This window comes from Poromitra crassiceps (genome assembly GCF_964638095.1).
Source record: "Poromitra crassiceps genome assembly, chromosome: 12".
Classification (NCBI taxonomy): Eukaryota; Metazoa; Chordata; class Actinopteri; order Beryciformes; family Melamphaidae; genus Poromitra; species Poromitra crassiceps.
The window spans coordinates 13,402,325-13,415,836 of record NC_139632.1 but is presented as its reverse complement, the minus strand read 5'-3'; the positions used below and the strand labels follow the sequence as shown (position 1 = coordinate 13,415,836).

General features: G+C 47.4%; 1 protein-coding gene across 1 annotated transcript in view; it reads left to right on the top strand.

The window, feature by feature from the left end:
- Positions 1-11,080, top strand: part of LOC310787036 (ubiquitin-conjugating enzyme E2 R1-like) — an 18,250-nt gene extending 7,170 nt beyond the window's left edge. Inside the window, exons 2-5 of the mRNA XM_083648369.1 lie at positions 2,592-2,678; positions 3,607-3,704; positions 6,871-7,005; positions 7,880-11,080. Coding sequence (XP_083504495.1) covers positions 2,592-2,678; positions 3,607-3,704; positions 6,871-7,005; positions 7,880-8,102 — 543 coding nt within the window. The 3' untranslated portion in view covers positions 8,103-11,080. The remainder of the gene's footprint in view (positions 1-2,591; positions 2,679-3,606; positions 3,705-6,870; positions 7,006-7,879) is intronic.
- The last annotated feature ends 2,432 nt before the right edge of the window (positions 11,081-13,512 follow it).

Sequence of the window (13,512 nt, the reverse complement as noted above, 5' to 3'; positions counted from 1 at the left end):
CAGTACATACGACACACACACATGGTACAAGGACAACAGAACCTTGCAAACCTCGCTGCAAAATGGACAGTGCAAGACATGATAGTCAATCAACAGATTGAATGACTTGAGACATCTGCTATTATTATTATTAGCGTTAGCTGCTTTGGACTGTGGCGACATTAACATTGGCTCATGCTACATATTATATAGCTCGGCTTAACAACTACAATGCAGGCAAAGAGCGATCGGCGCTCTATGTTGAGTACAAACCCGTTTACTCTTAAGTGGAACCCCCCCCACCTGCTCCCATGCGCCCTGATCCCCCCCACCTCCTCCCTCCTGGCAGTTGCTTGAGTGCGGGGAGGACCAGCTGACCCCCCCCCCCCCCCTCCATCCTGGCAGTTGCTTGAGTGCGGGGAGGACCAGCTGACCCCCCCCCCCCCTCCCTCCTTTCAGTTGCTTGAGTGCAGGGAGGACCAGCTGACCCCCCCCCCCCCCTCCCTCCTTTCAGTTGCTTGAGTGCAGGGAGGACCAGCTGACCCCCCCCCCCCCTCCCTCCTTTCAGTTGCTTGAGTGCAGGGAGGACCAGCTGACCCCCCCCCCCCCCTCCCTCCTGGCAGTTGCTTGAGTGCAGGGAGGACCAGCTGACCCCCCCCCCCCTCCCTCCTGGCAGTTGCTTGAGTGCAGGGAGGACCAGCTGACCCCCCCCTCCTGGCAGTTGCTTGAGTGCGGGGAGGACCAGCTGACCCCCCCCTCCCTCCTGGCAGTTGCTTGAGTGCGGGGAGGACCAGCTGACCCCCCCCCCTCCCTCCTGGCAGTTGCTTGAGTGTGGGGAGGACCAGCTGACCCCCCCCCCCCCTCCCTCCTGGCAACAACTACAATGCAGGCAAAGAGCGATCGGCGCTCTATGTTGAGTACAAACCCGTTTACTCTTAAGTGGAACCCCCCCACCCTGCTCCCATGCACCCCGATCCCCCCCACCTCCTGGCAGTTGCTTGAGTGCAGGGAGGACCAGCTGACCCCCCCCCCCCCCCCTCCCTCCTGGCAGTTGCTTGAGTACGGGGAGGACCAGCTGACCCCCCCCCCCCCCCCCCTCCCTCCTGGCAGTTGCTTGAGTGCGGGGAGGACCAGCTGACCCCCCCTCCCTCCTGGCAGTTGCTTGAGTGCGGGGAGGACCAGCTGACCCCCCCCTCCCTCCTGGCAGTTGCTTGAGTGCAGGGAGGACCAGCTGACCCCCCCTCCCTCCTGGCAGTTGCTTGAGTGCGGGGAGGACCAGCTGACCCCCCCCTCCCTCCTGGCAGTTGCTTGAGTGCGGGGAGGACCAGCTGACCGTGCCGAATCAGCAAATGTGGGTGAGAGTGTGTATGATATTTGGTTGGAGGAGGGGGGGGATCAGCAGGATGGCTGCATGCTGTGAGTGTGTGTGTAATGTGTTCTCAATGTAGTCTGTGTGCAAGAGGTACCCCCCCCACACACACACACACACACACAGCCACCACTCACCCACCCCGTGGCATGGCTTTCGGAAGGGGAGGCGGCATGCTGCACGCCTCTGATAGTACGATTTATAATATAGCTGTAGGGTGTGTGTCTCTCAGCACAAAGACATTGGTGTGTGTGTGTGTGTGTGTGTGTGTGTGTGTGTGTAGGTGTGTAGTGTGGATTGTCTTAAGTTGCAATGACAGCTGGGGAGGACAACCCCAACAATGTCTTCTTCACCACCAACCCCCTCGCCCATCGGTGTGTCACTAAGCTCCAACGCACTCGGCAGCTGAAGCAGTGCCTGCCTGCCTGCCTGCCTCCCTCGCTCTCTCCTTCCCCGGCGTATTGCATTACACTGTCATTAGCTCCTCTATACTCAGTCACCTCCGTAAGGCTCGCCATGACTCCACAGCTGCTATTAATAGCTTTCTTTCACTCTGCGTTGAAGCTGATCAGCGTGATATATTGTGTCATGGTCTTCGTTCAGCACAGCAGCTAGCGTTACTCGTCAACACAGCGCAGCAGAGCCGCAAACACAGGTCTTTGTCAAGGAGGGCATTCTGAACGGAGCCTCCTCTCTGCGAGGCAGCTGTGTGTGTGTGCGTGTGCGTGTGTGTGTGTGCGTGTGCGTGTGTGTGTGTGCGTGTGTGTGTGTGTGCGTGCGTGCGTGCGTGTGTGTGTGTCACTGCTGCACTATACTGACTTCAGTTCTGGATTCAATTACTCCTGGGAGCCTGCTGTGTCTGTAGGTCTGCCTGTCTCTGCCAGCAGGCCTAGTTTTAGCCAGACTGCTCGGTGTGGACTGCATACAGTTTAAGATTCCGTTAAGAAAGGAGAAACCTTTCTTTTTGTGTATCCAATCTTCTAAAGTTCTATGAGCCTAACTACTACGCAGCTTCTCTGTTCCTTTGAGCGAATAAGTCTGTGTTGTTGGGCTTATAGGTGGATCGTTCTCACAAAGTGTATGACTCATTGGTAATAACCGTTGGAGTGAAGTAGTCAAGACTTGTAGGCAAGGAAGGAGTGTGTAGACTTACAGCAGCATTTATTCAACTGCCCCAGCTCTGCCTTTGCATTGCTAATGTGTGTGTGTTCTCTCTCTCTCTCTCTCTCTCCCTCTCTCTCAGGCCCGGATCAAGTTCCCCATCGACTACCCTTACTCTCCACCTGCTTTCCGCTTCCTCACCAAAATGTGGCACCCCAACATTTACGAGGTAACCTTGTTGTGAGCAGTGCAAATGTGTGCGTTCATACGCCAGTAGAGCTGCCGTCATGTAGCTGTACGCTCATAAGGTCATTGGGTGTAATCCTTCATGATGACCTGAGCGTGCTCAGCAGATTGGGATATACTCAGAGAGGCCCTGGTTTATACTAAAGCCTTTCATGGGTACAAAAAACGCGCGTGTAACGTATGTGCAAAACCTATGACATCGCTCCTGATTGGTTGTGCAAATTTTCTTGCACCTATCACAAGTCGTAGTGCCAACTTTCAACGCTGCAAAGGTTTTGTATCTGCTAAATGTTTTAGTAATCTGGGCCTGAGTGAACACAATATGAGAAACGTGTACTTCTTTCATTGAGAATCCAGGAAATAAATACACCTCCATCTTCAAGGGGAAGCAGGATGAAGAAGGATTTGAATTCTTAAAGTCAGTTGAGACATGGATTGTGCAAAAGGGGGTCCAAAATGCGAATATTTTGTACATAAAGTTTGTGTATTACATTAGCTTTATGTACCATAGAATTGTTAGCCTTTATTTATATACAAGGGGAGTGTCACTGAGAGCAATGCTGGTTTTTTGTTGTTGCGCCCTGTTCACATTCACACACACACGTTCACACCTGGAAGCTGACCAGTACAACTACAGTCTGATCTGCTGGCCACTGATCAGCTCCACTGGAGCAGTTGGGGTTAAGGGCCTTGCTCAAGGGCACCTCAGTGGTGGTAATGAGGGAGGCGCAAGCGCTGCCTTTTCACTTTCCCCACCCAGATTTATCCGACTTGCTTCTCGAACCTTTAGGCCACCACTGCCCACCAGCCACCATATTTCAAACGTCAAAGCCATATCTTGAAAGTCTGAAGCTAACTAGAACATCTTAGTAGTCTTACTAGCGTGTTTGCTGTTTTGTGTTGTCCAATAGAACGGGGATGTGTGCATCTCTATCCTGCACCCGCCAGTGGATGACCCACAGAGTGGAGAGCTGCCTTCAGAGAGATGGAACCCCACGCAGAACGTCAGGTACACATCATCACCTTAGTCTGGCTGCATGGAAACAGGCTGCTGGCATAAGCCCTTCCCTGCTCTCCAGCTGCTCTCCCATTGGAGGCGACCATTTCAGTCGCTGCCGGATTTCCGCTCCCCGCCTACAAGCTCTGTCATTGGCTCTGACCATGTCAATCAGAGCGGTTTCCGCTCCCTCCTCCCTGTGTGTCGCTGGTAAATAGTGCCCTGCCACCAAAGTGAAAACAACTAGCTAGCAAGCTAACAGCAGAAATCTACACGCTAGCTCGTTGCTACACGCTGAAAATGGCAAGTTTTGACGAAGATTTAGATTGTTGGAAACTATTTTCCAAGGTCACTGCCGCTAAGCACCGCCCAAGACGAGTGTGATTGGTTAAACCAAACGGAACATGTTTTTCTCGCAATTCCAGAATGTAGACCAGCGCTGCCAGACTCCTCTCACGGAAGGGAGGGGAGGCCTAGCAGGCGAGTCTAACATCACCTAGATCAGGGGTTTTCAAAGTCTGACGCTTCGGACAAAGCCTGGAACCCCCCCCTCAGTGTACTTGCTCAGTTTCTTAGGTGCCTATGGGCTTGTGATTATGTTATTTGAGCCCATAGAGGAGACACTCAATAATTGAGCCAAGGTAGCCTGATATTATTGCTGTTTCACTTCAGACTACATCAAATACATATAAAGTTCTGTCTGAAGGCATTTATTTGTCTCTGACTCTGGGAGTCACGTACACATTTAGGCTATTCTATGTGATCTCCTTTTGTTAACTAATGTAATAACTAATGGAATGTTTTTTCACTTCCATTCACTCAGCCTCCCCTGAAACAGTTTGGAGCGCCCCCTGGGGGAGGCCCACCTCCCACTTTGAAAACCTCTGGCATAGATCATACAGCATAATGCTCTCTCATAGGACGCACAAAACATTTGTTTGCAGGCTCGGTAACTGTTTTTCCAGTGGCGGGTAGAACTGGAAAAACTCGATAGTCGTGCCCAAAATGTGCCAGCGTGTAGCAGTTTTCCACCCCAATTGTTCCCCATCTCAGACCATGTACGGCAGCAGCAGCACTGCTAAAAAGCTGTGAATTAACTGTCAGAGCATTTTAATTTGAATGTGCTGTGGTCAGTACTCTGCATTTACGGACTCTCCTGAATACATCTGAAATCAGAGGCACCTGGATAAGATGGACACATTATGAAACTAGAGAATTGTTTGGTCAGCGATTGATTGATAATTAATCATAATAATGATTGATTGGATTTATATAGCGCCTTTCTAGATACTCAAAGTGCTTCACATATCGGGGGGGGGGGGGGGGGGGGGACTCAACTCATCCACCACCGATGTGTAGCACCCACCTGGGTGATGCACAGCAGCCAGTTTGTGCCAGAACGCTCACCACACATCAGCCTATCACAGTGGAGAGATGAGGACAGAATGTGCCAATTAAGTAACGAGGGATGATTAGGTGGCCATGATGGAAGGAAGGCCTGTGTGGGAATTTAGCCAGGACAGCGGGGTTACACCCCTACTCTTTAATAAAGACCACAGAGAGTCAGGACCTCGGTTTAACGTCTCATCCGAAGGACGGTGCTCACTCACAGGACAGAGTCCCTGTCTCTGGCCTGGGGCATTGGGGAGAATATTCACCTGACCAGATTATTCATCAGACCATTCAGACCAGAGTGGAAGAGCACCTCCTACTGGTCCTCCAACACCACTTCCAGTCTCCCATCCAAGGAGTAACCTAGGCCAGACCTGCTTAACCTCCCAAGGAAAGCCAGTAACGTAATGCAGGAGCCACTGGTGCTGGTTGATTGACTGAGGCCACTCTCAATTTTTCCCAAAATAACTTGCCAACATTTCCTCTTGTTTTCTTCTCTTGCCAGCCAAGTGCTGCAGTGTAAACGCAGCAAACATGTTGCATAATTCATATCTTTTATTTCAGATATTTACTTGCACGCACGTTCATGTATTACACCCCCGTAGCTTTCCCATTCTCTCTCCACGGTGTTTATTTTCGTTTTAGGCTCCATGTACATACAGACGCCTTCTCATAGCTCTATGTAATTGCATGCACTATAACTATATAACTATAGAAATATAATGCCACATGATTTTGGCCTAAATAATGAGACGTGGAGAAGAGGAGGTGGTGGCAGATCACGGGTGTGAAACGCACGCAGACTTAGGGAGCAGATGTACCGTACCACCCAGGCTTCTCACTCCCTCTCCATGGTGAATCAGTCACTTGGTCGTGGCCACCCATCATGGTCTCTGCTGCGTTCTTTTCTGAAGTCACCTTGTGCCACAGTGACTGCAGTCAGCTCATCAGGATTGCTAACTTTGTGGGCCCATTTACGCTTTTTTTGAAAATGCACCATAGTCTTTTGTATCTGGACCTTTTGGTCATGAATGAACCATTTTGAAGCGTAAACTGGAACAATCAGGACTTGGCACACGACTGTTTATACATGTGTGGTTGAAAATTTGCGTCGAAAAACAAATAACAGCCCAACACATTTTCTTTGTCACATTTTATTCCCTCTCTCCATCACTGTCCACTGTGTGTCGTCTAATAAAGCAGGAGAAAACATCAATGATATATTTTAAAAAGCCAAGGCAGCATCATCACATATCCATCGCTATAAACCTGCTCCTGACTACCTTTAAGCCCAGTGTGAAAGCAGTCATGTATAATAATCGTGTGTTGTTATCGTCTCTAACGAGCAGCTCAACAGTAATAATGTATAATAATCGCTTGTTGTTATCGTCTCTAACGAGCAGCTCTTGTTGTCATTTCTCTAACGAGCAGCTCTTGCAGCTCGGAGCTTCAGATCAATAGGCGACAGCAGAGATAAATGAGATAAATGGACTTACTGGAGTTTAGCAGGCTGATTGTCCTCACCTGACCCTCAACTCTCTCTCTCTCCTCCTCTCCGTCTTTCCCGCTCTGTACACCTCTTTCTCCCGCATTTTCAATGTCTCTCGTCTTGTCTTACCTCCACTCCCCTCCCCTCTTCCGTGATATCCTTTTCCTCTTTTATCTTCCCACCTCTCTTCTGTATTCTCCCTTCCACACTCCTCTTTTGTCCCCCCCCACCCCCTTCCTGTTTCTCTGTCCCTCTCTTGATCCCTCCTGCTGTCGTCCCCTCCTCCCCCTCTGGCAGGACCATCCTGCTGAGCGTGATTTCTCTGCTGAACGAGCCCAACACCTTCTCCCCGGCCAACGTGGACGCATCCGTCATGTACCGCAAGTGGAGGGACAGCAAGGGCAAGGACAGAGAATACGCCGAGATCATCAGGTACCCAGAGGGAAAACAAACGCACCCCCATTCGCACTTCAAATGGGTTGCCAGGTACACAGTGTACCAGCACCCAAGGTCTGCATGGCCCTCATCAGTTCTGTCCCTGACGCTGTCTCTCTAACTCTCGCTCTCACACACACACACACACACACACACACACACACACACACTCACATTCACACTCACACTCACACTCACACACACACACACACACACACACACACACACACACACTGCAATGCACGGCAAACATGTACAACAGCAAATACTAGCTCTTCTCTCTGAGATGAGCAGAATACCCGTGCAGGGTATGGAGTGTAAATGTATGGTGATGTAAGTCCCTATGTGACTGGTGAAGGCTGTGCGCAGCATCGCAAGTTGGGCCATTAATCTGCACAACTATCGCAAATTCAAAAATCCGGCTCCGATTGGTCACCCGCAGGGCTGCTCTTTACACTTCCTGAAAGATTCGGCGTGATCTTACCTAAAATGGCACGGCTGTGGCTGAGCACAATTTCTGCTCACTCACTCACTCACTTGCTCACTCACTCACTTGCTCACTGACTCACTCACTCACTCACTCACGGAGAATTTGCATTCTTGTTATAGGATTGTGGCATTCTGCTACAAACGTTGCTGCAAGTGGCATGGATTTATTTTCTTCTCGAATTATTTTTAAATTCTGGGCAGGACTGCAGCAAATGTGTGTCAGTCGCTACCTCCTGTCGATCGCAACGATCACATAATCTTTCTTCTCTTGGCTTCCAAGATTCCCAGTGTCTCCATTCCTCAGGTTCTTTTTTTAGAAATTAATTTATTGTTTCAGTCAAAAATATCGAATCTTTTAATAATCTTCCTTTCCCTCTCCCAGGAAACAGGTGTTGGCCACCAAAGCCGACGCGGAGCGTGACGGCGTGAAGGTTCCCACCACGCTGGACGAGTACTGCGTTCCCACCCGCGCCCCGCCCACAGACGATGGCTCCAACCTCTTCTACGACGATTACTACGACGACGAGGACCTGGAGGAGGACGACGAGGACAACGACGAGGACTGTTGCTATGATGACGATGACTCGGGCACAGAGGACTCCTGACCAACCCGTCCCCCCCACCCCCGCCCCACCCCCCTCTCCGCTCCCCACCTCCACTCCCTCGCTCCATCACGGACTGAACTTTTATCGCCCCCGCCCTGTCCGCTTCTTCCCCGATTCCCATCGTCGTCACTTAGCACAGGCCCCTCCCCCTCCGTCACATGTGCAGTCGCAACCTGCACACTAAAACCCAGATGCATTTAAAGAAAAGAAAGCTACAGAGTTGTCGTTTTGTTTTGTTTCTTATGTGATTTTCTTTTCTTTCTTTCTTTTCCCGTCGTCTGAGTAGAGGATGCACACAATGTCCGTGCCCTGCACACAGGAGGTTAGCTTCCAGTAATCATGTTTTGTTGTGTTGAGAGAGCCAAGTTGATACCCCCCCCCCCCACTTCCTCGTCTGCTTCTGCTTGTCTGCACTAATATTTGAGAACTGGTCCAGATTTTCCCGAGACCTTCTTTCTTCCACAGAACTCAAGTGGAACAAAGGCTGCCTCATTGCCAAGTTTCTTTTGGTCAATTTGGCTGAGGAATGGTCATAGCCTTTTCGTGATAACATCAGTGAAGGCCGGGGGGGGGGGGGGGGGTAATATAGTCACACAGGTTTTCAGATCAGAGTAAAAACAAGCAGAGAGCCAGAGGAGAGGAGAGGAGAGGAGAGGAGAGGAGAGGAGAGGAGAGGAGAGGAGAGGAGAGGAGAGGAAGCGAATTTAGAACGAACGAGGATACGGAGCGAGGGTGATTGTGTGGCGTCGGGCGTCACTAGTGTACTTCCGCTGACTGAGCCGAGAGTGTGTGTGACCCCTGCTTAGCAGGCTGTTTGAAGCCCTGCCATGCTTGACCTTTGACCTTTTTGAGCCCCAGGGCTGCTGCTGCTGCTGCTGCTGCTCTCGACAGGGAAGTGCTGCATTTCAACAAGCTGCTCACTCCCTTGTGCCTTCCCTCACATCCTTGCACAGACCTGAATCACTTGTGTAACAGACCGCGGTCGCAGCGTACCAGCCTCCCACCAGCTGGACAAAGGGGGAATTACCCCACTGGCAGGGGGAGTTAATTAGGCTTATGAGGTCTCAGGGATACTCTGATAACAGCGCCCCCCTGCTGATGATGGAGGAGGTTTCATTTGACTCACGGAGGGTGTGATAGGTAAGGTTCAACAGCTGAACTAAAGAATGGAACGTAGCTTATAACCTCACAAAACGTCCTGTCCCGACACAGCCTTGATCACATGCTACTGGTGCGGCCTGGATGCATTCAGAAATAGCGATAGGCGAGGCTGCCGAACATGAAATCCCATGTACTGTCTCTGAGATCTATGCAGTCGATGCTTGAACCTGTTTAATATGCAGTGCTTTCAAAGTGGCAGTCATCCTGAGCCATTAGGCCTTCACCAGTGGTTTGAATACCATGAGCCGAACTGACTTGTCAGCCAAGCCAGTATTGAACTGGTTTTACAAAGTATTGAACTGGCTTTACGACCCAACACCCAGCTGTCTGTGAAGGCTGCGGACTGACTGCCTTTGCTTAGAGATCGAAATTTTGGACATGCTCTCTGCGTGCTGTACCGCCGCATATGTTTGCACTGGGTGGCGGTTCTTTATTCTGAGCCAGAGTGGCACAGGTCTCCAGAGCAGAAAGGAGAGCAGAGTGAGATCAGCTTACACACTCAGAAGATGCCATCTAGTGGCAGTTCTGTGCACAGACAGGCCTCTCCCTCTGAAACGCTTGACTGGGCTGCTGCCATCTTAAGTTGCCTGAAGAAGATCAGGTGAGAGAGATCAGCCTGATTTTAATATCTGGTTTGATGATGATGATGATGATGATGATGGGGGTTTTGTCATCAGTCTATACTCTGAATTCCTGGTAATGGCCGGGAATGCTACAGTAAGACGCAAGCAGTATTTCAGACAAAAATTCAACATTGATGTATCTCTTTCTGCAGAGTGTGAATGTTCACCGAGCATTGCAATAAGATGTGCCCGTTTGAGGAAAAGAGCAGGGCGTAGACTATATATATACAGTCAATGATGGAGACATGGGAAAGCATGGGGATAGGGTTGACCTTTGACATTGAGCATGAACAGGAGAATGCAGTTCTTCACTCGCATGCTGTTATGACGGGTTTGAGGTTTGAGATCTGGTGTTAGGGTTGGGATTTTGTCTCTAGGGGGAAACGGATTCTCTCCTGGACTTAAATTATCTAAAACGGTTGCATTGTGAATGGGCTGAGGGTTCTCCCTTATTTTGGCTTCTTTTATTGTTTTGATGTAATCTTTTATTTCCAAATTGAGGTGTGAGCTACAATGGGGTTTTTTATGTATGAATTGCGATGCTTGTTGACCTGATGTTTAAAAAGAAAACCAAGGGTTTTTCCATTGAAGAATACACAAATGTACCAACTGATTATTTTCTTTACACAGACATCAAAGAAAGAAAAAGTTGTTGTATAATAAATTAAAGTACGTACTTTAATTTATGCTACAACAGGTGTACAGTACCAAATTTACACAGCACACTATAAAGTAATTTCACTTCAGGTCTTTTACCGCGTCCTGAATTCTCAGCGATTGATTTCAAACTGCTCATTGTCAACAATTGCCTGATTTCCATGAAATGCTGTATGAATGACCCTCTCCCTCTGTATTGATGTTTGGGCGAATGGGGTTTCGTTTTTGTCAAACTACTGTTATTTGTATCGTCTCCCCACCACCACCACTCCCCGTTCTCTGAGCTCCGATTGGTGGCAGCATCACCGAGGGAATAGCCAGCTGTTCATTACAGAAAACCAACTCGCACCTCAGGAAAAAACCAGCCCACAAACGAAACCTTTTCCAACTGAGTGAACCTGACCGCAAGGGGGAACAAACAGTCTCCCAACAAGCTGATTTCTCCCTCAATCTCACCTTTTGGCTTCAAAAGACTGTTTACAATCTCTACCTTGATATGCACATGTGGATATTTTGACGATCACTTGATGTTTTTTTTTTTCCTTCTCGTTTGTATTTTCTTTTTTTCTTATGGTTTGTAAATCTATTTAAAACCTAAAATAAAGATCTTTATTAGATATTGAGTTTTTTTTGTATAGAGCGGAGGATGCATGCATCATGGATAACAGGGTGAGGTTTTAAGGAGATTTTACTCGGTCTCCCTCTTCTGTGCTCTCTATAGAGAGCCAAAGTGAACATCACTTCCTGCTTCAGCACTACCAGAGATTTTCATCTGCCATTTATTTTCCCATAGACATTTCATAAAATGCTTGTAAATATAATTACTTGGTCAAACCAAACGGTTCAGCTATTTAGAATCGGAAGAGACCAAAACTGAAAAAAAAAAATAGAAAAATATTTTCAAACATTAGTTCAAGTGAAATGTTCTGTGGACTCTCCTGTTTCTAAATATATCTGAACTGTTTGGTTTGACCAAGTAAAACTATTTTTTATAAGCATTTTATGAAATGTCTATAGGAAAATAAATGGCGGATGAAAATCTCTGGTACAGTGCTGAAGCAGGAAGTGACGTTCACTTTGGCTCTCTATTGACTCACTGGGGATGAATGAATGGCTGAATGAATGAAATGTGTAACTGTAAGACTGGCATAACATCCGTCCTTTTCACTTTGACTTAAAGGTTTCCAAATCTTTTCATGGTGTTATGGTGAGAGGAAAGTGCAGCATGTGATCTATAACCAGCAGTCACCCTGGTGGAGACTTGGAGCATTTCATTCATTATAATCTCCATGTTTCAACTCTCACAAGTGGGACTACAGCAAATAGCTCTTCCAAAATGGACGTGGTATTTTTCTCCCCATTTTCTGGTAGACTCTGGGAGATGTGAAGGCTCGGACAGACGGAATGTCTAGTATTTATTATTATTATTAATTTATTATAATAATATATATAATGATAAGATTCGATAACACTCATTTCCTGAATTATTTTGTAGAAGTAAGTGTACTTTTAGATTCCTTCTTTCTGCCTCATATTTCTGAGAGTGCATAACATGCCACAGTAGTCGCATCTGCCCGTATTATGTTTAGTTTACCCATTTTGAATAGTGAACTGTTTTGTCCAGTGTGTCTAAATCTGAGTCTTAATATTATTATCTCATCAAATGGGACTAAATTAGGGTCGTCGATATGAAAAAGGATGAGATGAATCAGTGCTCTACTAGTTCGTGATCTTCACCTGCAACTCTCTTGATATGTACTGAATGAGAGTAATTCAGTGTTGGACAGTGATGCCATACTGTAAATACAATGATTTGTACAGGAATCTACCAGAAATTGGAACTGAAAGTCATCAGATTTTGTTCCCCGAGTTTGAGTAATCCAGTAGATTACTTTTCACACTATTGAGCAGGTCATATTAGGTTACAGATAATATTTTAGCAGTTATGGAAGCAACTAAGTGTAGTACAGTGAGTCCATGTATAACCCTTCATCTCATGATATTTTGTCTCTCGGAGCCAAATCTGAGAAATATTAATAATAATTTTATTGTTATGATTTTGTCCAGAACTCAGGCCCGTAGCTACCATTGAGGACACCGAGGTCATGACCTGGTCCCCAGATCTATTCATCTGTCATTGATGTTTTAATGCGGCTGATCGGAAATGCAACAATTTGCTTCCTCTCTGTGTGCTATAGAAGGAAGAGAGATAACTCACAACATTCAGATTTTTCATTGAGCTAGACTTTGGGGACAGTTCCATAGAAGTGAATGGGTAAGTTTGTTTGTTTATTGTGGATCCCCATTAGTCTGCACCAAGGTGAGACTACTCTTCCTGGGGTCCAAACACATAACATAAAAAAAACATAATACAGTAACTCCTGTAAGTGATAGTTAGTGAAGTTAGTCACTGCACCTTGAATAAAGCAATTTTCCAGTGAATCGTGTGCTCCAGGATGCTCTTTGGTTTGTCCATTGAACTTTTGTCGTGATACTGTCCTGTCCTGAGAGCACCGACCTCCTTTTGTGGAGGGGCTGACGCGCAAGAGACTCCTTTTGTATTGATATCCCCTGTAAGTGATGTTTGTGTAGATGGGCCATTGTATTTAATTGAGCAGTATTCTGCCATATGTGGTGACCTGTATGCAGAATATAAATTATATTATATGGGGAGACATTTATTTTTTGTATCATTGTAAAGCAACAGCACAGTAAAGAGGATATTAATCTAACATGATGTCTGTAGTTTTTTTTATAGATCTAGCCTCTTCATTTTGCTCTCAAAGTGCACCAGATTGAAGCATTTTACTTTAAAATGGACACTTTTTTTTTTTGTGCCCCACACGCCACGCTAAAATGACCTCGGTATCTCCAAAACTCTGGCTACGGGCCTGCCAGAACTCTATGACTATTTGTATAACAGTGGAACTATGTCCAAATCAGCCATTCTTCTACATTCTATAATTGCA